Source organism: Crocuta crocuta, unplaced genomic scaffold (genome assembly GCF_008692635.1).
Source record: "Crocuta crocuta isolate KB4526 unplaced genomic scaffold, BGI_CrCroc_1.0 scaffold56, whole genome shotgun sequence".
Classification (NCBI taxonomy): Eukaryota; Metazoa; Chordata; class Mammalia; order Carnivora; family Hyaenidae; genus Crocuta; species Crocuta crocuta.
Window position 1 is genome coordinate 4,099,130 of NW_027531334.1, and position 25,407 is coordinate 4,124,536.

The 25,407-nt window shown below is 44.1% G+C and overlaps 1 protein-coding gene across 3 annotated transcripts in view; it reads right to left on the bottom strand.

The window, feature by feature from the left end:
- The window catches only part of PLCXD2 (phosphatidylinositol specific phospholipase C X domain containing 2), a 49,693-nt gene extending 31,860 nt beyond the window's left edge, over nucleotides 1-17,833 (bottom strand). The window contains exons 1-2 of one of the 3 annotated variants that reach the window (XM_077771909.1): nucleotides 17,577-17,833; nucleotides 17,142-17,428 (exon numbers count right to left, since the gene is read on the bottom strand). In XM_077771909.1, the coding sequence (XP_077628035.1) occupies nucleotides 17,142-17,304 (163 nt within the window). In that variant the 5' untranslated portion in view covers nucleotides 17,305-17,428; nucleotides 17,577-17,833. Of the gene's footprint in view, nucleotides 1-17,141; nucleotides 17,433-17,505 lie in introns of all 3 variants that reach the window. The other 2 variants (XM_077771908.1, XM_077771907.1) reach the window with 2 other exon arrangements.
- Nucleotides 17,834-25,407: the final 7,574 nt, after the last annotated feature.

Below are 25,407 nucleotides of genomic sequence, written 5' to 3' on the forward strand. Positions count from 1 at the left end.
TTTTTTTTTCATAGTAGAAACTTTTTCTTTGATTGCAGGACCCTTGATGCCAGGGAACAGGTGTTATTTCTGAAAGAAATTCCACCTATGGGAAAGCCATTTGGCCTAGTTCCATTTAAATTTCCCCATCTGAAGGAAGAATTTATTTTTGAACCATATATTGAGTAGCTATTTCTTTAAAAAATTATCTCTCCTTTTTCCTCTGCCCCTGGAGCTCATGCAGACCTCTTCATCCAAGAGCTAAAAGCATCCCAAAGACAGTCCATCGGCCTCCTCAGTATTTGCATTCCATTCCTTCATCATGTACTGGCAGCTGATCCCTGGTAAGGGCTCACGTCTGAAAATGACTACTTCAACCTACTGAGTGTTCATTATGTACCCAAATGTCCAGCTGGGCACTTTGCTTACAGGATCTCATTTTATGATAGGAAACGATAGGATTCAGTAGGTGGAGAGGGAAAGCATAGGACCTGAGGTCCCTGGGTGGGAAAACCCCATATTTTGGAACAATGCTGGGAGTGTCCGACCACAGCAAACCCCCTCGGGCATAAGGTTACTCTTAAGAATGTCACAGACACCACCTACTCCCCGTCAGGTTCCCTCAGGGGTTTGACAAAAGACCGAATTAAAATAAGTAGATCATAAAATCTATGACCTACAAGGAATGATGTGGCCACAGACCACTCCTCATACAACGGAAACGAGCCAATCAGGAATGGACAGCCCAGCACCTAGAGTTATTCTGGCCAGTAAGGGTGGGACCTGAGAAGGAAGAAGGGGGGAAGGGAAGGGGATGGTGACCAGAACCTTATAAAACAAGGACCCTTTCCTATCATCGGCGGGCACTCACTTTCCAACGTCCCCTCTCCCGTAAACAGAACTTTCCAACTACTCTTACTTTCTAATCTCATATTCTAACAAACTTTTGCCTGCTGCTCATTTTGTGTCCACCTCTTTCTTCATTCTTTGAAGTGGCGAGACAGCGAACCCTGGGGATTGAGGGAAAACATCCTGCAGCCTTTCCACCTGTGCCACAATCCTGCAGGGCAGTGAGTACCAGCATTTTACAGATGAGGAACTGAGGCACAGACTGGTTTTGCAACTAGTTCAGGGCTACAAAGTTCTCAAGTGGCCTGGGACAGAATTCCAGGTCTGTCCATCCAGAATCCACACAAAGCGCCTCTAGGGATACTGTTGCTTCCATATGCTTAATGATTCAATAAGTCAAACGCACTGCATATTTACTTCTGAAAACATGGTGGTCACAGGGCTTGTTTTTAGTGCTCAGTGCCTGCCCTCATCCCAATGCAGGAACTTGAAGGCGAGATTGAAGTGATTTTTTATTTTGTAAAGACATGAATAATTTCTATGTAGGGACACACGAGGGCACTGTAACCTTCTCTCAGTTTAGGAAGCATTTTCTTTGTAGTTCCTCAGCTCAGAGCTTTCAATCCCAGTGCTGGTTTTGCTCTGATTACTTGTGCGAACTTCACGTTATGAATTCACACTGGAGGTCAGTTGCTCCGTTTGCAAGTTTAGGAAGGCGGGTCGAATGAGCCTTAGGAATCACATGATTCCAACATAGTAACAGTTCGTTAGTGAAATTTATGACCCTATTTTAACAGAGATTATTAATCATTGCAAAGAAATAAGATATGTTTCTTTCATACTTACTATAATTAAGCAGAAAATGTGCTTATGGATTTAACTCATCATATTTGCAAAAAGCAAGTCAGTCCAAGCCTGAGGGTGGTCTTTTATTTATTTTTGGCTCATCTGAGAATTTTGTGAAATTGCTGGAGAAATTCTTTCCCTTCCCACAGGTTTAGGTTCTCATTTTCCCACCTTACAGTCAGCTAGTGATGGGTCTGCGTGGTGACTGAACGCACTAGCCTCGCTGGCAGCTCACTTCTTGCTCACATTTATGTGACAGCCCCTTTCACTCCAAAGGCTGGCGTTTGATTGCTCTGTGGGACATTTTTATGAAATTCAGCGCGGGGACTTTAAAAAAAAACACCTACATTGTCACCTAGCTTGGTTGAAATTTTTCACAGGGCCGGGTTATTTTAAGATTCATTTGACAAACTGCAGAATGGTCGAGATCCAAGGAAGCTCCTCAGCTAGGTCCCTTCAGGAACAAGGGTTTTTCCCCTGTCCTGTAAAATAAAAGACTCAGCCTGGGAAAAGGGAGGAGGGGAAATCCAACAAGTAGAAATCTAAATTACACGAAACGACAGGCGTAAAGGAAATGTGTACGTTACACACAGCAGGGAGCGTGAACGAAAACACACCCCACTCTGGAAGATGAGTGTCCTGACAAGCTTACACACCTGCTCAAAGCCTCTGCTGATCTTTCGGTATCAAGGCAGAAAGCGTTTTTCTCTGCTGGAACCTTGCTGGGCGATTACTACACAGACCACTTAAACCACTGCGCTGCTTCTGTTCTGAGTCAATAAAAAGCCTCCTAGATGTTTGGTCTTGAAAAAAAAAACGTGGCTTGTTCAGCCGGAACAGGTTAGCAGGCAGTCTTTCAAACACAACCATCCTCATGGGTACTCACTCAGGCATTAGAGTCCTGGCATGGAAACAAATGCCTCGGATGAAAAGAAAACTATTCTTTATTAGGATCAACGAGAGGAAGTGGAGTTGCAGCCCAGCACTGGCTCAGTCTCCTGCTCCATAAATGTCTTTTACTCAAGTGCACTTAAGTGCATTTGGCAAGACCTAGAGTTTATGATTCTAGTATTGTTACCAGGATTTTTGTTGCAGTTTGCTTAACTTCTCTGTGCTTCAATTTCTTCATTTGTAAAATGGAGATAATAGTAGTTGCATCACTGGCTTGTAAAGCTTGATCAGGTTTGCATAAATCAAGTGAAGCAATCTCTGCAGTTAGTAAATGCTTTATGTGTTATATAAGTAANCTTGGGATACCTTATGAGGACTTTGCAATGCACTTATAAGATTTCATCTTACTGTAGGCATTATTGCTTTCTCTGTGTCCTACTTTCTCCTTAAATTAGCTAGAAATATGTGTTCTTTTTGCTTAAATTTTTGGTTGATATTTCCAGATTCCATATCTCTCTCTTTGGCTCCCTCCTTTTTTTTTTTGCACAAGGTACTTAATCCGAACCAAACACTGCATACACAGAAGTGACACTACTGTGTATAGTGGAAAGACAGGTAAACAGCCCCAGTGACATATAATGTGCCCATTAATGGAGGCATGCATAGAAATGGCACAGAGCTGTTTCTTACAGAATGAGTTGGTTTGGGCCAAATGACGTGGGGGCTGCTGGGAGGGAGGCTCTGATGTGTGATGGCAGAGGAACCAGCATGTACAAACACTGGAGTCATGAAAAGAGATTGCATTTTCTTTTGGGGTTCTCTTTGGTCCCTAAATTGGTCCTCACTACGGTCCTTGAGAGAAAGCACCACACTGAAAACCTCTCTCAGTCTGCCTTAGGTCTGTCTGCCCAGTCCTTTCCCACTTCTTCCTCCTGTCACTCCTTCTCTGTTCCCTGAAGGTACCCTTACTTTCCCATCTCTGATTTCATTCATTTGGCTGCCTGTGTCTGGCACGCCCCTCTGCCCCATATCAAATCCCCCCCATCTTCCACCAGCTCCCAGGTGTCCTCCCAGGACAACTGCTCCTTAGCCCCTAACTGCAAGTACCTGTTCCCTTCCCCGGGTCCCCAGCACAGTTTGCTTATTTCTTTACTGTCGCAGTCACCACATTCTGCTCTTATTTGCTTCACGTGAACCTTAGTATCTCTCCTACAAGATTACAAACTACGCCTTGTTAATTTTCCTAAGATTTCCTGTAGTATCCAGTAGGATATAAGTATACATTAGACAATCAAAAACGCTTGTTACTAATCATAGCTGTATATCCAAAATTCATGCTTGCTTTGTGTTAAGCAATATTCAAGCACATTGCAGGTACCATCTCATGCAATTCTGAAACAACTTTGTTCTGCAGTAAGAAGAATATAACTTTTGCCCAAGGAGAGGGCTGGTCTTTTTCCTTGGCCCTGGAAGGTAATGTCTTAAAGCCTTCGAATAGCTTGCCTAATACAAGCATCCTTGTTTACCTGGGGACTTTGGGGTCACATCAAAAAATCTAATGATGAGATTTATGGTAATGGCTTTGAGTCATGTGGATATAGGCTTGGCCTCACAGGGGCTGGACCCTGAGGTCAGCCTTGTGGAGCCTCACTAAAGACTCTGGACCCCAAGGCCCAGGTGAGCTTCCGGGTCAGCAGTACTTATTCACACTGCCACCCATCAGTCCCAGGAAAGCAGTGCTGTCCACAGCTCGAGGACATGGGCCAAGTGGAACCTCCCTGTTTGTAACTGTCCTGAACCCTGCCTTGTGTACCTCTTCACTTGGCCAATTTAACCTGTAGCCCCTAGCTGTAATAAACAGTAACTGTGGGTGTAACAGTTTGCAGTGAGTTTTCAGTCCTTCTAGAAAATTATCTAGCGAAAAGGGTTAATGTCCAGAATCTATAAGGAACTCACCAAACTCCACACCCGAAAAACAAACAACCCAGTNCTGTGGGGATAAGCACTGGGTGTTATGTGGATACTAATTTGACAATAAACCATTTGTAAAAATAAAATAAAATAAAATAAAATAAATCTCCAAAAAAAAAAAAAAAGAAAATTATCTAGCAAAACTGAGGGTGATCTTGAGGACCCCAAAATTGGCAATTAGTGTCAAATTGAGGGCAGATTTGTGAACTGTGTTTCCTCTAACCTTGTGCTTATGAAGTAGATACTGTAATTATTTCCATTTTACAGATGGGAAAATTAAGGGACAGAGAGATTGAACTTTCTATTCAAGGTAACAGAACTAGTAATTAGGACTTGATCCTAAATATTCTGAAACAACCCTTATGAACTACTCTGAACTACTTCTTTACCCTGTTTCTCATCTGTATAAAAACTAAAAATAGAGATAAGATTAAAAAATATTAAGAACAGACATAAAAATGAGCATGTGTCTTTGGATGATGAAAATGTTTAGGGCAGCTTTTATAGAGATATCTTGTGTTATGGATCAGGTATTTCAGCTCTATGAATATTGAAATGTGATATGAACAAATCGTAATTTTGCATGTTAAAGCAGGTCTGTGGCCTGAGCTTAGAACATACTCATTTGCAAAGTTATATATAAGAAATGGGCCTTGTGGTTATGGAATATAGCAAAAGATTTGCTTAAAAAACCCGGAAAACCTTCACAGTCCTTGGGAATAGGTTCCTTGCCCCATGCCTTTTCATTTTAATGACCTGTATGTGGCCCAGGTCACAGTCATTTGCCCGTGAATTCACCTGACTCCACCAAGTAGGTTTAACTGCTTTTCTCATTGTGCTCCTATGGCCTTTTGCCCGCACTTGATGAACCTGGGACATGTGTGGCAATTATCTCCGTATCTGTCATCACCATTTGACTGTGAGTTTCTGAGGGTGGGAGCATGTCTAATCATGCCCATAACCCAACAGTTCCTATGTTTCTGCCATGTAGTTGGCATTGAATACATGCATATAGAATAAATGCAGGCACGATTACTTGAATGAACCGATGAGAGAGTTGTTGCCTTGGGCAGGTAAGCCTAGGTCCTCTGATCCTTTCCCAAACTTGTCTTTGGTCCATCCATCTTCTTTATACAGGCAGAGTTCACTGTCTGCACCTCCTCACCCCAGCACCTGTATACCCCGTTCCATTTATCCCCATCTGTCCCTCTAGCTTGAGTGATTTGGGTCAACAAAGAGGAATATGTCAGAAAACACACAGGATAAAAATAAACCACAAAGGATGTCTAAAGGAGGAGCTGTAATGAAAACACTGCGCTGAACAATTTAAAAGGAAAAGTCCTGGAGAGTAGATTTCCTGAAACTCATGCCTGTGTAAAGTATTTTCTAGTAACATCTCTTTGGGGGTCTCTCATGACACACACCTGAATTAGGTCCTTAGGGAAAATGCAGCATTTGCAGAGAACTCGACTCCATACTGACAAACGCGGAAAGGCTGAGGCATCTCTGGGATATACATAATTAAGTCAACATGAGTCCCAGGCTCGACATCAGGGGACCATTTAGCAGACTCCCGAACCATGGAATAACATCTTTAAACCTTGTCGGCCCGAAGTGATAAACTGCACCCATATGACTGGATTATTTTCCATAGGACATGTGGTAGATTATTACTAATAACTGTCAAACTGCCTGCAAAATCTGAGAGGGCCATGTGGCCAATTTAATTTTTAATCAGGTACCTACTGAATTCAGAATTATTCACAATGCAACCAAGAAACTGGGTAAGGCAGAACGTTGGACAACAGAAGATGCCAGTCGACTTTCTTTTCATGCGCTGAGAAGCCAAGGGGCATTGCACTGTCTGAGGACCAATATTAGCCTAGGAATCCAGAGAGCTACTTCTGGTCTACCCCACCTGGCTGGATGAGCTAGACAGTTGGAGTAAATCAGAGCTTTCATGGTACTTTTCAGACCTGGAATGCAGTCAAAGGAGGTATTTATATGTCAAACAAATACAAGCAGGGCTTCTCTTAGTAAAGGTCTGCCCCAACAGTCCCCACTTCTGGCCTTGAGGAAAAAGTCCTGAGGGACACCAAGCCTCAAAGGGGCTCCGAGGGGCACTCTGAGAATTCAGCTGCCTTAGATATTCTCTGAATGGGCCCCAACATCTTAGGGCTTATGTGAGTCAAGGGGGTTTCAATTCCATGCACAGGAAGTATTTTAAAGCCCTCTACAGATGGATGGGTATCTATTTTCTTCTGAAAGACTCTTCCTCAGATAATCCATTAGACTCTGATCCCGGCCCCAAAGTAAGAGATTGCATAGGTAATTTATTAATAAGAAGTTCTTTCTCTATTTTGCTAATTATCACTCTGCTTTGTCCCTGAATAGATGGTATCATCTGTGGTAAAGTAACACCTCACAAAGGGCACTAGATCATCCCCTGATAAGCCTTCTGACTTCTAAGATAATCACATTCTCTTTAACAACTTTTCAGTTCTTGACACAACAATGAGAATAATACAAAAGTTTAGGAGGGAAAAGGAAATGTTTCAGGTAGAAGAAAAAGCTATAATAAAACCTATATTAAACTAAACATTATACTACAAAATTCTCCTGCTTTTATGAAGCCTTTTGGTGTAACCCTAGATATGAGTGTGTCACATAAATGGGATTTGATGACGTGGTAAAGTTACTAAGGTTTCCATTTCACAGCTGGTTTGTGTTGGAGTGCACAGAGCTAACCTCGACTCCCACCCCCAAACTGCCAATATAGCTGAAGAAATCATTAAACAAGACATGATAGAATTCATGCAGAATGAGCGAATGTTAGATGAACTCCTGAGGGTCGCTTATCTGGGACTAGGAGTTCAGGACAGAGTTCCTGAACAAATTAAAAAAAAATACATGAAGAATGAAGGCACTAATTTCAAACTCAAATCATCTCATCTTATATTAGATATAATAGTAGCTGTGGGTGAGGGTAGGGGGTTGAGCAAATTGTGAAAAGCAAGATGGAGCTCTGCAGTAATTGCCACTGGGTGCTGTCCATGCCCTTCTCCCAATTCTGGTAAGTCCCCCAGGTACCTCGACCTCAGCATGCCCCTAACTAAGCACACCTGCTGCCCTCCACCACCCCTAACTTGCTCCTTCTCCTCTGTCCCTATTTTCACCCTCCAGTGAATTGCCAAGTCCTGCGGATGCTTCCTCCAGGATATCTCTGGTGTCTTCTCTTTTCCTTCATGCACACTGTCACTGTCCTTCTCGGGTCCACCTCTCCTCCCGCTTCGATGGCCTCCTCAACAACTTCACTGTTCTTGCCGGCGACAGTTACTCCCAATTCCAATGCACTTGGTGGACTGCAGCCAGAGCTCGGTCACATTTGTCTCTCCAAAACATGAAGCCGACCTTGTCATTCACCTGCTTAACATGCCCCCACGGCTGCTGGTGGAAAGCCCGGGGACCTTAACGTGACTTATTAGACCCCCTGGTGTCTTGCCACCTTACTCCTTGCCCCTCTCCTCCTTGCAACCGACAGTACAACTAGTGTGCACGATTCTGGTGTGTTGAGTGGGCCACTTTCTCTCCTGGAGGTCCTCGCCCATATGCTTCCTCTCCTAGAACACTTATCCTTGCTCCTCTTATCCTAGCGGCTAATTTCTGTGCCTCCTTCCAACTGAAGTTGATTCAACTCTTCCTCCAGGAGGCCTCCCTGGACTCCCAAGTCATGTTAAATGCTTGTTACATGCTCCTTCCAGCAGTAACTTCTACCTCCCCCATCATTCTACATAGTATATCACAGTATATTGCATTAGAACTACTTGAGGTTTGGTTTTTTTTTTTTTTTTTTTTTTGCTTTGTGTCTTAGGAGAGCAGTGACTCATCACATCCGGTATAACTCCTCAATCAAATGTCCATTTCTCCAACTAGAGTGTATGCTCTTTGCAGGCAGGAGCGGTGTGTAGTGATCATCATGAACCACCAGTATCTAGGAGAGGGGCTGGCATGTGAGAGGAAATCAATATATATGTATTAAATAGAATGAAAGAAACCAGCTTCTCATATTACCCCTCAGCATTCCTAATAACTGATGTTTCATTTTGTTTCTATTCACCCATATGAGGTTGGGGGCTTTGCATCCATTCCTGACCAAGTCTTTTGATGGGTGCTTTTTGCCCTGGGCTAATGTTTAAAGTTTAATCCTAGCCTGGGACAGCGGGCTCATTAGCCTACTTTCTCCACCTCATCTCTGTTCCCTTGTTTAAATGAAATCTATGTTCTGACCACACCAGACTGCTTGGGTTTCCTCAAGGTCACACGAATCTCTCGCTCCTCGGTCCACGGTACCTCTGCACCGTGACAATCCTCCCGCCACCTATAACACCTGGCTATTTACTGCTTGCTCTTTATGATTCCACGAAGGTCATCCCTTGAAAGCCCCACTGACTAAGCCTCCCACTGCCACCAGCAACAGAAGTAGGAACTGGCTTTCTGCCTGTCCCAGTACCCCGTGCATTCTGGTCCCCAGTGTTTGAACTTGAGCTTTCTTCTAAGAGCATAACTTCATGAAGAGCAGGGAGAAGAATCTTCTGCTCTCCATATTCACCTCATCTAACATAGCACCTGGCACAAAAGGCACTCAAGGAATAGCCCTTGAATACATGATTTTCATTGAAATGAATACATTTTTTCAATTGTAGGCAATGAAAACCAAAAGAAGCCAAAGGAGTAAATAAGCTCCTGTAATTTTTTTCAGCCAAATTGACACAACACGCTCATGTATTTCTTATGAAGATCCATGCGGGCACCTCCTGCCAGGTCCATGACCTGGCCTCCAACCCAGGGACGGAGGAGGGGTGCTGTCTTCACCTTTATCCCTGGCATTTTTTCATCTGGTTTCAATTATAATTTATAAGAATATTGCTTCCAGTAAAGAAGCCTTCAAATCATACATGTTCATAAAATATTCATCTCACTCTGACAGAGTCTAGGAATTGTTCGGTTCGGCCATTACTGCAGACTGCTGTGCGCTCCAGGACGTTAGCTTTATAGGGTACAAATAAATGCTTCCTACTTCTTCTTTTATTTTGCTATTGTCAGGTCTGTACAGAGAAAACAAAATACTGACAGAACACTCTCTGGAAAAAAAGATAATGCCTTATAGCCAATAGTTCTAGAATAATTGGAAATTAAAAACAACAACACCACCACCTGTTATTCTCTTAGAAAATTCCAGCTGCTTTAGCAGAAGATGCATCCTGGGAAGACTGGCTGACCCTTCACAGTTAGCACCACCTACACCTCCCCCTTGGAGCAATGGAAGGCGGGGCCAAACCCATTTCATCTTGGAGCTACTAGAGACCTACTGATGTAGTCTTCCTTGGGACTGTTTGATCCTTCCCGGCGCTCAGCAACAGAATCCAAATTCCTGGAGCTAAGAGACAGTGAAGGGCCCTCGCTGTTCAACCAGGCACCTAACTACCCAAACCCACCCAGGCAGGTTCTCCTTTACCTCAGTTCAGTTCTCGATGTGGGTTCAAATCCTTTCCCTCTCTCCCTCTCTCCACCCCCCCCCCCCACACCTACTACAAGATCTATAAATAATCTTTCCTCGGTAGACCTGGTTTGAAACTCCAATCAGGGTTACTCAGCATTTGTCAAGAGGTTCAAGCTTTTCCCGAAGGCAAAGCATTTCACTAACATTACCCTCTAGTAAGCCTGTACTTGGAAGTTCTTAGGGGCCTGGTAGAGGCTGGAGCCAACCCATCGCACAGAGACGGGGGCGGGGGGGCAGGAGAGGGGTCAGCTCAGCTCACATGATAGAAGCCAATTCTCAGCTACAGAAGCTAATCTGAAACAGCAGCCGGTAGGTGAAGGCCGCAGGCTCCTAAGATTTGAGAGGTTAGTAGGCATGTTTCATAGGATCTTTAAGGGAAAACAGTAACAGGCATGAGAATCTGGGCTCTTCTGAGGGTGAGGCTAAGGTCATAGCTCAGTGTGCCTGCGCTGGGCGAAGGGTGGTGGTGAGTGTGTCAGTGTGTGTATAGGAGGTGATGTGTATGTTTGCAGAGATTGTGACGTTATTCTGATGGCTGGGGAGAGAGTTATAACGTATGTATAAAGATCTGTTCAAAGGAAAGCATTTTCTAGCATCCCTACTCTTGAGCTGGGAGCACAATGACCGGGCAAAGAGGGCTGCTGAGGGGGGAATGAGGAGAGCAGGCGTGGAGTTAACAGTATGGTCCTGACATAGAGAGCTGCATCTTTCCTAAAGAAAGGCTTTGGAAGGCCGCAGATGACAAGTTGGACAGCTGACCTTGAGATGAGAGGACACAGTAAGTAGCTGAGGAGGATTCTCTGGCTCTCTTGATCGGCTGCCCCCATCCTGCACTCCTGGCCCCTTTGGCTCTCACATCCTGGGCAGCCCTCCATGTAGCCTTCCCTTAACTCTAAGTCCCTTTGGGGATCACCATTCAAGTTATCCTGATCTGATCAGACAGAGAACACTGAGCCACATGGCTTACTTGGAAGGTCAGCTCCTTAACTAGAGTGTAAATTACCGGAGGGTATGGACTGATCTTAACACTGTTTTTTGGTTGTCCATTCCAGATGCAGGTTTTTCATAAATGACCGTCATAATTAATTTTTTAAAGACACATTATTTTGTGACAGAAACTATTCTAAGCATGCTATATGAATTAACTTATTTAAGTGTCATACTAAGTAAATGAGGCAGTGCCATTATTATCTCTGTTTTATGGAGAAGAACACTGGGGTACAGAGAGGTTAAGCAACTTGCCCAAGGTCACAGAGTCATGAGGGACAGTGTCGGGGTTCAAATCCAGACAGAGTGGCTCTAGCATTAATGCTCTAAACCAGTCCATGGTTCTGCTTCTTACAGACACGTGTGATTATTGAATTCCTTGTGGCTTTTGATTGGGGGGCAAGGGTGGGGAAGGCTAAGGATGTAATGAGCCTCCATAGAAGAAATACCTACTAATTAGAACACCAAAGTCATAGCCTCTTTTTATTCCTCACCATGACCACCCAGAGAAAGGAATGAAAAACAACAAAAACCTATTCCCACTTAAGAGTCCATTTTGGTCCTGTGAGAGTGTTTTGCTTGACTTGGGTCAACCCTGGTAGGCTCAGTTTGGTCCTTGGTTTTCCACAGCCTCAAATCCTGTAAGAGGATGGGTTTCCTTCTAGGGCCAACTCATGGCTCATGCTATCCTCAAAGCAGAACAACCTAAACATCTTGTTCTACAGTGTATGTTATGCCGTTTTGGGTCCCCAAATCTCTGTGAGATGCACCAGACCTAATCCAACTTCCCAAAGTAATGATCCTACCCCTGGAGTAATGTCACACATGTGGGAAGTGAGAAGAGCGACAGAAATCACCAAGCGGCCAAAGGCAGAACTGCATGGGACATGGGCCGAGGATAGAATTCCAGAAAGGTAAAGAAGAAGGGGATGATTGTGAGCAAGATGAGAACGGAGAAGGGTCTGGGAATTGGAGAGCACTGAGGAGCATCTGAGCAAGGGTTGACACTGGAAAGGGAGAGGCCAGGTCAGTGGAAGGAAGGTGAAGAGGGGAAGGAGAAATGAGAGCAGGCTGAGGCTGAGGCCAGACAGGAAACACGAGAAGCTCAACTTTGACAAGGGAAGAAAGGAGGCAGAAAGGATACCAGGAGAAAGAATTGTTCGTAGGACAGAAGTTACATCAGAATTCTGCATCTGACCCTCCTGACCATTTGCTCTGCCTCAGAATCTTCCTTTCTAATGGGGCTCAGTGATGAGCCTTATCTAGCGCCATGGGAATATTATGCAGAAGTAACAAGAAATGGTCGGAAAACGTCCAGGTTGCTTCATATGGCTTTTTTGCCAGGGAAGCCTAACCGATCTACTCAGTTTAGCTCTGACTCCAATGGAACAGGATGGTGGCTGCGAGCAAGCCACTCTCCAGCATTCTTACTCCCCAGCTCCACGTGTTACATTGTTCACTAGTCACCAATGACCAAGACACTTCCCCATACTAGGACCTAGGATTATAAAGAGAAATCAGTCATACTCTCTGTGTGCAAGTTGTCATCGATGATGTGGAAGACAGATAGCTAGAAATAATAATGTGTTTAGAAGTGCTAGGACACAGGTATGAACATAGCATTACCGAGAGGCAGGAAAGTCAGTCCTCTGACCACTTCCCGTACATACCCCCATCCCTTAGCTTCATTGGCTCATTTCACCAGGAAAGTCGCCTTCTAACCCAGATCTCCTAGCCACAGCCCTTGAAATTTTGACCATTCTTTAAATCTCAAGTCAAATGCCATTTTTTTTCAACAAAGCAGTTCCTCATCTGAAAAGTAGGAACTAATGGGAATTAATCTTTCTATTCTGTGTGCCCCTATAACATCTTCTTTGTATCTCTGTTTTAATACTTACCCCAATTATTTTTAATTATGTATGGATTATATGTATATAAAACTACATCATAAGCTTCTTTACACTAGGGTTGATACCTGATTCATCTTTGGGTCTCCCCCAAGCCTGAGCACGGAGGTTTCTTAAAATGTACTCAGGGTCAGGTCATTTAGAGCCACTAATCTACAATCCCTTATAGTATGCTAAGTGAGGGGGCCCTGCTTCATTCTGGCAATTGTGAGTACTTGTTTGCCAATCCCAAAATCATCTCCTGTTTTAAAGTGGCATAAAAGAAATGGTTTTGAGACCTAAAATGAGCCATTCTTCCCATCTCTTTTCACGTTTGAATAAAGAACAGGCATTAAAAAAAAACCTCCAATGAATCAAATATTTTTAATTTGGAAAAGACTATATTTCATTTAATCCAATCTCCTAATTACAAATGAGAAACTAAGTCCTGAGCAATTCAGATACTTCTTCAACATCACACAGCCAAAATCAACAATATCAACTTACTTTAGTTCAAGGCTCTCTCCAATAGACTAAATAGTTTACCTTCAATAAAAAAGAAGGGGAAAGGTGTGATATAAAAGAAAAGAAATACACTAAAATACAGAAAAAGAATTCATTGAAAAGCTATGAAAATTACAGAAAAAGTTTTTCCTATCAGTCCATTTGCCCAAAAAGAATACCATACTTTCATTAACACCAGTGAAAATACATGTAGATTTTAAAGCTCTATTTTCAAAATCTGACTTTTGCAATTTCCAGATCCTTTACCCCTGGGGTCTCCGGTCATTCTAAATAGTTGGCAATGAGATTCGTTATGAGGTTCTTCTCTGGGATATCTCAATATGTTTGGTGCTGCTGGCCTTTAACAGGTGTTCCTAACAGTTGTGTAAGTAAAATAATCCACCAAGGCTTCGTTGAGAGGTGCACATTCACACATGCTCTCTCCCATCACGACTTAGGCAAATGCAGCAGACGCACTCAAATCTAGCGCAGTTTACTCGATCCCAGTTCTGCTAGTATTGCCAGAACCCCTCCCTTTTCTCTGACCTTTCCCAGGTCACTGCTGTCCTACCCCCATCCTGACAGATGTGACACAAGCTTACGGACGTCCTATGTCGTCGGTCGGGACACAGGAGCACGCACCCGCATACACATCACACAAAATAGATCTAAGCAATACATCTGAAGGTAAAACTTACTGGGTTCTAGTTCTAAACAGGGATACTTCTATACCACTATGTACATGTACACACACTGACACATCTATCATATATAATACATATATACATATGAAATTATAAACGTGGAAATATATATTCCTCAGATATATGAGTAATATATATTTACACAAATATGACTGTTTATCTAGCTAGCTGGCTAGCTATCTCTTCACAGTGATATATAATCAGTCAGATAAAGATTACCTGGTTTTAAAAATTATTTCATTGCTGCAGAGGACAGTCTGTGAAAACTGGTTTCTAGTTCAAGACCACCCCCTTCCCCTAACACACACACACACACACACACACACACACACACACACACACACACACACAGCTGCTCTGCCTTTTCCAAGGCCTCCCTCAGGGACACAGGGATAGTGCATGGTTTTGGAGCCAGATAGATAGGGGCTTAAATGTTAGTTCTGTTATTTACCATTTGTGTGATCTTCAAAACATTACTTAACCTCTCTGGACAAGAATTTTCTTATTTCCAAAACAAGGCTGTTAGTACCTATCTTGGAGGTGTAAAGATCTGGGGCAATGCTTGCCAGTGGGGGCTACAGGTTAGTGCTTAGTAAATAATAAATATGATGATGAAGGTGATTATGGAGGGGAAGAGGGAGAGGGGAAAGCGGGGAGGAAGATGATGGATACCACTTCCTGAATGCCTTCTGTATTTCAGAATTTCTCAGCAAGCCTTGGCAGAGCTTGACTGCTAGCCATTAGCTAGGGAATGATAAGCTTGAGGTAGGGGGGAAAAAAGTGGTCAGGGGCAGGGTTGGGGGGGAGGGTCCATAAATGGCTAGCACTTACTATGTGATTTTCCTGTGTTGGACTTATATAGACATATACTCAAGTCCCTTCCACTGCTGGCAAAAGGGCATTCACAGAAGTGAATTCAGCGTGTTGAGGAGCCAGAAGAGTCAAGGTCATTTCTTCTTTCTCTTTCGTGTTTTCATTCCTCCCCCCGCCTCCCACCCCTGCATAGAAGGACCAGATTTTACAAAACAGGGTGAACAAATTCCTGTGTCTTCCATGCTGGCTAATGGTAGCATTTCCAGTTACCCGCCTCCCCTGCCCCTGGCAATTCTAGTAACTGTGAGGTACCCTATAGATTGCAGAATGAATGCCCAGCTCCCTTCTTAAGTCACGCTGTCAGAGCGCACAGCCAGGCCACAGGCACAGCCGCCACTGTGCTCTGAGCCGTCCAAAGTCCAACAGGAAGGAGGAAGCTCTGACCTACCCCGGACATGCCCTGAATGACAGAGTCATTTAGGGCCTGCCTGAGATGCCGTGCTGTTTGCAAACACATACTACCTGCCCGACCACCTGACCAAACAATTCCACCGGAAAGCCTCAAGACAAATGACTAATGTTAAAAGAAGCCTGTGCATCAGCTCAGTGACGACTCCGCGGGCGTCAATTAAACAGGGGAAAGACCTGTTCAGGAGCATGGCCATCTGTCATTTCCCAAGGAGCCATAGTCAATGGCTGACAAAACACAAGTGACCCTAATCATAAAGAGATTCGGCAGCCCTCTCCGTGCTCAAAAGCAACAAGGGCCCCCAGGGACAATGAACCTGGAAGACCTCCAAAAGAAGAGGCAAGAAAGGAAAAGGCTGTGTCCGAAGCCAGCTCTGCTCTTCCTCATGCATAGAAAGCAAAGATCTGGGTTGCATGAGGTCATCTTTTCAGCCACTGAAAAATCAGACTGCTCCCAGGGATGCCTGGGAGTTTGTCTGGTAGTCTAGGGGTGAACATCAATTGTTATGTCTCCAGGTGAGAGGAACACTGGCAGCAGTCCATCCCCTGCTGCTAGGGGTACTTTCCAAGTACAGGCGCCTGGGACTCTGCCTGGCACAGCAGACCAGGTTCACTGGGGTCCACGCATCCTTCCCTAGAAACCATGCTTTGACCGGCTTTTGAGTGGAAGGAAGAGGACACATTTAATAAATTTAATGAGGGGGAGGGGCGCCTGGGTGGCTTAGTCGGTTGAGCGTCCGACTTTCGCTTAGGTCATGATCTCGCGGTTCGTGGGTTCGAGCCCCGCGTCGGGCTCTGTGCTGACTGCCAGCTCAGAGCCTGGAGCCTGTTTCAGAGTCTGTAACTCCCTCTCTCACTGACCCTCCCCTGTTCACGCTGTCTCTCTCTCTCCCCTAGAAATAAATTTTAAAAAAAATTTTAAAAAAATTTAATGAGAGGGATGCCAAGGCCTAAAACCCCCAGGCGAGAAACAGTGGAGTGCTCCTCAAGGCTTTAGTTCTAGATCAGTCAGGCGGACACCTGTGTACGTATAGAGACCTCTTCAAACACCACCTCATCACACCTAATGACTGCCTGTGACCTCTTATGAGCATCTGCATTCTCTGTTTCTGGCTTTTCCGACAGCAAAAACGTGTGTCTTTATACTCAGGCTTGCTTCTGAACCTATCCTCTAATGCTAATAATCTTTATTTATTTTGTTTGGTTGTTTTTCCTGTATGCAAGGTCAGATGAATGAGACAGGAAAGACTCTTCAGTTTTGATTTTGATCCAGATCGAAAACTGTTAATGACTCTTTATTCATTACTCTTGATCTCTCCGTTTTTCTTTAAGTGATTCAGGTAAATGCACCCCTCAAGCGGCCGGGTTCCAACATTAAGAATGTAACATTCTTAGAATGAGGCTATCAAGTAAAAACAAAACCACACAAAACCAAAAGAGCCACACAAGCAAACAAAAAAATGGGGCTCCCATTCTCCCGAGGCTCTTTTGCCAATGATGCAGTGTACCTAAATCTGTTTATGGCAGCTGCTTCAGTGTTGAGTTTTTGGTCGGAGATAAAAAGAGGTTTAGTAAGGTCACTGGCAATTATTTCTCAGCACAACAGAAAAGCAACCCCGTCCATTAATAACACTAAAATGGCAGAAGCAAGCACAGTGGGAACAAGTAGGAATAGAAGTGTACCTGGGATTGCCAGATTGGAAAGGGGGACGTTGTGGAGGTGAGGAGGGAGCGAGGCCATCCAGTCGGCATTGCAGACCTCCGATGATGTCTTTGTCCCGCTGGGGTTGGGGGAGCAGATGGTCCCCATCCTGAGTTTCCTCCTTACCTTCCTAACTGCTAGCATCCCTCTTTGTCAGTCAACAAACTGCCCAGGCTCAGCCCGGTGCCACTCACTCCGTGATCATCATGGTCCGCACTCTAGACATTCCAGGGCCACCTTTGTCACGCCAGTCTCGCCAAAGGGCCTTCTGCCTGGGAGACGGGGCAAAATAGATGGTTCCCTACCCCTCCCACCTCCACCCCCATCCCCCAGCNCTGCTCAGACCTGGCTCCGTTAAACTTCTTACGTTCCCCTCTGGAGCCGGGGCTAGGTAGGCCCCTACAGATAAATCTTACAGAAACTGAACGTCCGACGAGCAGCCACGCCCGGAGCCACTCACACGACAGGTGCCCACACGGCGCACAGAGAAGCCGGTGGGTCTACACACACGTGAGCGCCCGGCCGCAACATCGCCAGCCGGATTTACCCCTCTACGTGTGTCACTGGGCTGGCACCGAAGCTGGGCCTGCCTACTCCTCCTCCCCCGGCTTCTCGGCACACACTCCCCCTGCCCTGTGGCTTCCCGAAGGCGCTCAGAAGTGTAACCGGCGGCGCCCGCACTCCCGGCAGCCCCGCCCGGCACTGCCGGGCAGATTTGCCGGGCGACGCGGCCAGTGATTGGCCGCCGGCGGAGCGCGCTCCGATTGGCTGCNGCCCCTCCGCGGCCGGGTCCCCTCCCTCCGCTACCCTCCGCTACTCCGGCTTCGGGGAAGGTAGGCGGGCGCAGCTGCGGGGACCGCAGGCCGGGAAACTTGCTGGCCTGGGCCGGTCAGACCCCCGCCAGGTCTTTCCTCGGGCCTTCCACGCAGCCAGCACTCAGATGTTGAACGCGACCACAAATGTCCCTTTCCTTCCGTCTGTCCCCTCAACACACACACACGCGCGAGCACACACACACACACTGACAATTACATAGAACGTATTACACTTTCAATAAACCACAGAGGCAGCAGAAATACGGGAAGTAAAGAGGCTGAGAAACGTGCAGTATCTCATACTTGGACGACAACGTCAAGGATGGTTTGTTTCAACCGTTACATAACGAAGATTCACTTACACACTCCTTTCCCCCATTTTAGAGAGGAGGGGATAATGATATCTTATATTTGTATTATTCTGTTACTTGAAACCTTCTTCCAAATTCTTTGTTCCATTTGCTCTTCACAGTACCCACGTAAGGCAGGGGGATGGGGATGCGGGGTCATTCAGGGAGCAGTTCCTATGCCGGCACTGTTTGGAGATCCTTTGGAAAGAAACCCTCAAGCCTAGAGGCTTTGCAGACACACAACCCGTTTCCCTGCTTTCTGCAATATTCCCTACTCCTTCAAATGGTACTTTTTCATGGTAGCCAACTATAGGGTCTCTAATGCCATGAGAACGTTGCATATTGATCATCACAGAAACATCTTGGCAAACTGGCAAATTAAGAAAAACAACCTGGAACTTGATGGTGAGGCTCTGGAAGGCTTCAGGTCAGGCAGCTCCTGGGTGACTCAGGAGGGGCTTAGGTGAAAAGAAACAGGGAGATTTGCTGAGGGAAAACCAGAGGCTGACATTTAATCACTGAATGGCCCCCCCTCAACCCCACAGCAGCAATGCCTGCGCCCCAGCTACCTTTCAGTACATAGAACTCTTGCTGCGTATGGCTCCCTTTTGACATCTTACTAAAAATCCCTCTTCTAGATTATTCTTAACATTCATTTAAGCCTGCTTATCAGCGCCCTGAGCTGCATTGTATTACAAAAAGGGTTTTTCTTTCCTCCTTAGAAGAGTATCCCTTGTTTAATAAAAAGAAAGTGTTCACTATTTATCATATATCTTCTGATATTTAAAGGGCACTTCAACATAGTGCTCTTTTTGCAAGTACACCACAGGATATTGAGAATATGTTGCCTGTTTGAGTCCACAATTTTTTTTTCCCTCAGAGAAAAATCACTCTGTAAAAGAATATCACAACATTTACTTTTGAAATGTCACCTTTCTGGGCTTTCCTTGAGCTTAAAATCTTTTTTCAAAAAATTCCTAAACACAAAACTTTATGAAGCTGGCCAAGCAAGCAAAATGTGTGCTTTAAGTTCCATTGTGGAATGTTCATTTCAATGTCTTTTCCCCTTGAGTTTTGGGCCCTTCGTAGAAGGAGTGAGCATATTAAGAAAGCATGAAACTTTAGACTTAGAGACAGCACTGTGAGAATTCAAAAACAGGTGGAATCACTGAGGGTGAGAAGGTTTGCACCTCATGAAATTGGCAGCTTTTTTTATTGCAACTACTTGATTGGGCCAAGAAAACAGCTCAAAAGTCTCTTCATATGTTTTCCATATATTCTTGAGTCAGTGCTGGGAGAGATCTTGCAGATGAAATCACAGCACTCTACTTGGTGTCTAGCGGGTGCTGTTTGTTGGAAGGAGGCAGAAGCTTGGGGGTTGTGGTAGCGTCTTAGAGTGGTGATTTTCACACGTTAATGTGTAAATCTATCAGACTCTGAGTGCACTGTTCTGAGATGAGCCCAGATTCTGCATTCCTAAGTTTGTGGCTGTGCTGGTTCAGACCACACTCGTAGGTAGCAAAAGCCTTAGAATATAGGCTCCTGTTTGAGAGGTGGGACGGTGTCTTGCTTTTTCTCTTTCTTTTCCAAGGCTTTGTAATATTTTTACATTGCTTGTGTCATTTAAGAAAACTTGCATTAAGAATCTCAGCTGAGAATCTGTAAGTATGACAATGATTTTTCTTTGTATAATGTAATGGAAACCAGATTATCAGTGGGGTTTTTATACTATGCCATAGATATTTAGGGAAAATAAATTTTTTAATTTAAATCCAAATTAGATAACATACACTGTAATCTTGGCTTTAGGAGTAGAACCCAGTGACTCATCTCTTATTTATATAACACCCAGTGCTCATCCCAACAAGTGCCCTCCTTAATGCCCATCATCCATCTAGTCCATCCTCCACCCCACCTCCCCTCCAGCAACCCTTAATTTGTTCTCTGTAGTTTAGAGTCTCTTATGTTTTGCCTTCCTCCGTCTTTTTCTTATTTTTCCTTCCCTTCCCCAATGTTCATCTGATTTGTTTCTCAAATGCCACATATGCGTGAAATCATATGATATTTGTTTTTCTCCGACTGACTTATTTCGCTAAGCATGATATACTCTAGTTCCATCCATGTTGTTTCAAATGGCAAGATTTCATTCTTTTTCATCGTCGAGTAGCATTCCATTGTATAAATATACCACCTCTTCTTTATCCATTCATCAGTTGATGGACATTTGGGCTCATGAAAAAAAACTAAAAAAAAAGTAATATTTAGGATTTAGCCAATTTCTTTTACAAACTGCTTTATAAAAGTTACTCAAGGGATGGAAGACCAAACTAAGAAGGACTGGGATAATTTTAATGGAATGGAGTGCTTATCATGTATGAATCTTTCTGCTAGGTGCTAGGAATGGAGGAAAAGTTAAGTGAAAGTTGGCATCTGAGAAACCTCAGATAATATATAACTCAGGAGAAAAGAGAGTGAAATATGTGAATTACACATTGTGATGTGGAAGTGAAGAGGTAATAGAGACGTGTAGAGGCCGATAAATACAATCTGATGGGGGGGGCGGGGGAGAGGGGGCAAGGGATGCCCCCTTATGCCTTCTTATCAGAAGAAGCATTCAAGTCCAGACTGGAATTCTGAAAAAAAGTTTCTGCAAGTGGAAAATGAGTGGAGGGTTCTGGAGTGAGAAAGAGATGTGCTGATGAGAAACCACAAGCAGCACAGCTATGACAGTGAATGAAGGATAAGGGAAAACGGAAAATCCCCTACAGTGGTAATACACGGAGTAAGTGGGAAATAGGACTCATTCATTTCACTGAACCTTCACAAGAGCCCAGTGAGTTAGCTGCGATCACTATTCCCATTTTACTAAGGACAAGTGAGGCTTAGAAACTACATAATTCTGCCTACGATCTCATAGCTAGTTAGTGGCAGAGCTGTGACACCACGACTCTTGACCACTTGGCTAGTGGCTTCCCATTCTATGTTACCTATTAGTATTTTAAATCTGGTAAAGATTGTTTATGACCGAAGTATATTAAAGAGTGTGACCCTTTCCTGCCGCCTAATGACAAAAGAGGCCATTGCAGAGTTTTGAGAAGGGGAGTAGAATGACTCACATTGTACTTTAGGAAGATAAGTCAGTATAATGAAGAACAGATGGAGAAATACAGTCTTTCACGTAAATCACTGAAATCAGTCATCTAAGCAAGAAGAAAGTGGGAGAACATGCAGAAACTCTGGCACACAGAGACCAAGTGCATAGACTTTCTTAATTATGCTGCTTGCTTCCCCACCCCACTTCTCATCTCCAAGCACGTAGAATTCTAGAGCCCGAGTGGACAGCCTGACTAGCTCTGGAAGCTAGTCAGATTTTTTTTTATCACTTGAAAGCCTCATTAAATCATCCATCCATTTTTGTTACTACGACCAAATTTGTTTCTATATTTACAAACTTAGCTTTCTTTTCTGAAAATTTTTCTCTACTACTTAATCAAGAACCCCACTGGATTCCTGAAGAGGCGACTGCAGGCTTTGCCCTCTTTTGGAGGCTACATTCTATTTTGGAAGTGTCTAAGATGGTTCATATTCTTTGGAATCATGTCAAAAATGAACAGTCAGGGTCCCAGAGCAAACACCCAAAGGGCTTACCATTTGGGCATGTCTGATTGGCAGGGCAAGACAGGCTGGATTTTGTGTTTGAAGGCACCCTAAAATCACAGGGGGAATATGTTGACTTAATGTCAGTGTGGCTGGGGCTGTCTCTGGCCTCCAAATCCAAGACCCAATCTTACCTCCCAATCTGTGGGCTAGATGGGAAAGGAACAGACCTCAAAGGGAATCACAATCCAGGAATGCTTTTGATCCGGAGGCATTGCCAGGAGGTGAGTGAGGTTATAGGATGTTTTGAGTTCCACTGTGGTGTCTCCTTTACATTTTTTTTTTCCTGCCAGGAGGGTGTGGGAAGAGTGAAGAACTGACATGAGGAGGCAGGTCAATGAAAGATGGGATATGGGCTGCTTTGTTTTGTGTCTCACATTGGCAGAGTTTATCCTTAGTCATTCCAGACCTTCTTTCCCAAATTCACATTATGCGCCAACGATCAGAGTCGGATGAAGAAATGTCACCAATATGGGTGGTGCTGGGGACATGATGAACAGCAGCAGCAATCACCTCCAGGAAGAGTGACTTCATTGTAGCAACTCGAGACAGTCAGGCACCCGCAAGGAAAGGGTGGGAGCCAAGCACATTGCCTTGTGAACACATAGGATGCTTCATAGACTTTCCTGACATCGAGGGTGGACTCAGCAGTTCGGGATCCAGTTATTTTGTCGACTAGGCCTGGAGCCAGACACCATGTCATTGTGACCCATGCCCTGCTAATACCAGCTGAGTGTCTTTGAGGAACTGGGAAAGAGGGCAGCAGAAGCTGAAACACGAAGAGGTAGTATGTGCTATCACCTCCTGTCCACCACGTATTTATGGCTCATGACTGGGATTCTGTTAATGAGAGCGAATGGCAGTAGTAGCCGGCCGTAAGATTGTTTCTCCCTGGTTTGAAGGCTTAGTGCTCAGGAAGATCCTGAGAGCCTCTGTGTCTTTTATATTTATTGGACATCCAGTTTGTTTGTTTTTTGTAAATCTACTTCAAGGAAAACATCCTTTATAAACAACACAGTGTTGCTCTAATAAATTTGAGAGGAACTAATAACAAGTGATGATTGTAAAATCTGTTTAATATCCATTTATTCCTTATACACACCACATTCCTGCATCCTCTTCTGCTCGCCTTTTCAGCCTTTCCTTTCCTCCCAAAAAGGTAATTGAGAGAAAATAAAGGCCTCAGAGCCTAGTTAGCTAGTGGCAAAATGCCTGATTTAGTATGTTATAGAGCCACCTTCTGGTACTAAACGCACACTTCATGCACACGGTAAATTTCCTTTCAGTTTCGATTACCTTGAAAACTGATGCCCATTACCAGCACCACCAGTAAGACCAGGGGGAGCTTATGCAAAAGTACGGGTTCTAGGTTATACACCAGCCCTACTAAATTAAATCCCGTGGGGGCAGCACCTTTCCCCCCCGTCCTTTAAAAAGCTCCCAGAGAGATTTTAATGTCCCAAAGGCTTTCTTTACATCAAGACTTTGAAATGTCAATTTCTTTCATAAAAAGAATAGGACGAATGGAAAAGTAAGCAATTCTTATCCATGTTGTGTGTAAATGTATGCAATTAGAGCAGCCTATTTTGGCAGAAAGGCTTGGTCTTGGCTTAACTGGCCAGGAAAACCACCTGCTTTCCTTATTTATCCCACCTCAAGGTTCCTGGCATTGAGAATGACATCAACTATTAGGAGAGCTTGTGGGTACTACTGTATACTAGTAAACCCTTGACCTTCAGTCACTGTTAGAATGATTTTTGCACATTAGAAAATTTGATCTTGGAAAGGAATGTGTTCTAATGACTTGCCTGTGTATTTGGAGTTTCAGACATCAATTGGAAATTGCGTGATGACACACCATCTATGGAGTAAACATCAGAGGAATTAAGAGAAGATACTCTCATTCTCTTCCAACTTTAATATTAAAATTACAAGTCTGAGGGGCACCTGGGTGGCTCAGTGGATTAAGCATCTGACGCGTGATTTTGGTTCTCCCAAAAAGGTAATTGAGAAAAAATAAAGACCTCAGAGCCTAGTTAGCTAGTGACAAAATGCCTGATGTAATATGTGATCAAGCCACCTTCTGGCTCAGGTCCTGATCTCATGTGTTGTGAGACTGAGCCCCATGTTGGGCTCTGTGCTGACAGAGTGGAGCCTGCTTGGGATTTTCTCTCTCCCTCTCTCTCTCTCTACCCCTCATTGCCTCTCAAGATAAATAAAAAACATTAAAATAAAATTACAAATTTGGGAAATCGACTTTACCAACAATAATTTTTTAAAACAAGGTATATAAATTTTAGTACAAATAAAAATGAGTTCTTAGTGTTTTTCCCTTATTTACTCTCTCTGAATAGTGGGTTATAGTCAAAAGACTTTAGTATGTTTCTTGGCTGTTTGATTATTTGGTTTTGAAGGATTCTGATTTGCTTAATTTTCTGCAGGTAACTCCCCAACTCGAGCACACATCTTGCTTCATGAAGGAAGTTGTAGTTTGTCTTAACAATCTATTGGTGCCCACAGCTTCTGCTTCCTTTTAGTAGCATAAGTAAAAAAGAAAGTGAAGTTTATCCCACACATCTTTCTGTTTCAGCCAAGTATAAAAATGAATGTTCTAGCAGTCAGAGTTAGGCAACAGAATGCAATAAGGGAAGATAGGAGTCCCTGCGATTGGAAACATCCAAGCCAAGTTTGGCAACAAGAAGATGGTAATGTGGTAGAAGGGTTTGAAGCATTTGATAGAAGATTAGACTAGATGAGTTTTATAGTTTCTTGAACCATATTCTGTCTCCTCCTCCCTTCTGGCTGTAAATACTTTTTACCTTTTCAGAGTTAAGCTTTTTCCTTTCTCTCTTCTCTATTACCTTTCCTCACTTAAATCTTTGACTTCTTTGCTAGAACTGGGTCTAGTGGAACATGTTATATATAAATATGCATCTGATATCCTAAAATCATGCTCCTACCCCCCAAATATTGAGACTGTGCTTTTGGGAGGTTTTTTAAGTTTTATTTATTTATCTTAGACAGAGAGTGAGGCTGCGGCAGAGAGAGAGGGAGAGAGAGAATCCCAAGTAGGCTCCTCACTTCAGCACAGAGCCCGATGAGGGGCTCACACCCACAAAATGCGAGATCATGACCTGAGCAGAAGTCAGACACTTAACGGACTGAGCTACTCAGGCACCCCTTGTGAGTTTTCTAATAGAGATTTTATATTGGTCACACACTCGGATCTGTGGGACAGCTCAAAATGTTCTCTAGTCTCTCCTCACATTCAGCACCCAGGATGAGATGCTTGGATGTCAGGAAGCCAGCCTCAGAAAACACTTAATAAAAGTTCTCAGAATGAGGAATGTGAGTGACCTGGATAGGAGTCACCTGTTTGGGCTCCACAGCGATAGCACTGGTGTGTGTGCGGTCCTAGGGCAGAC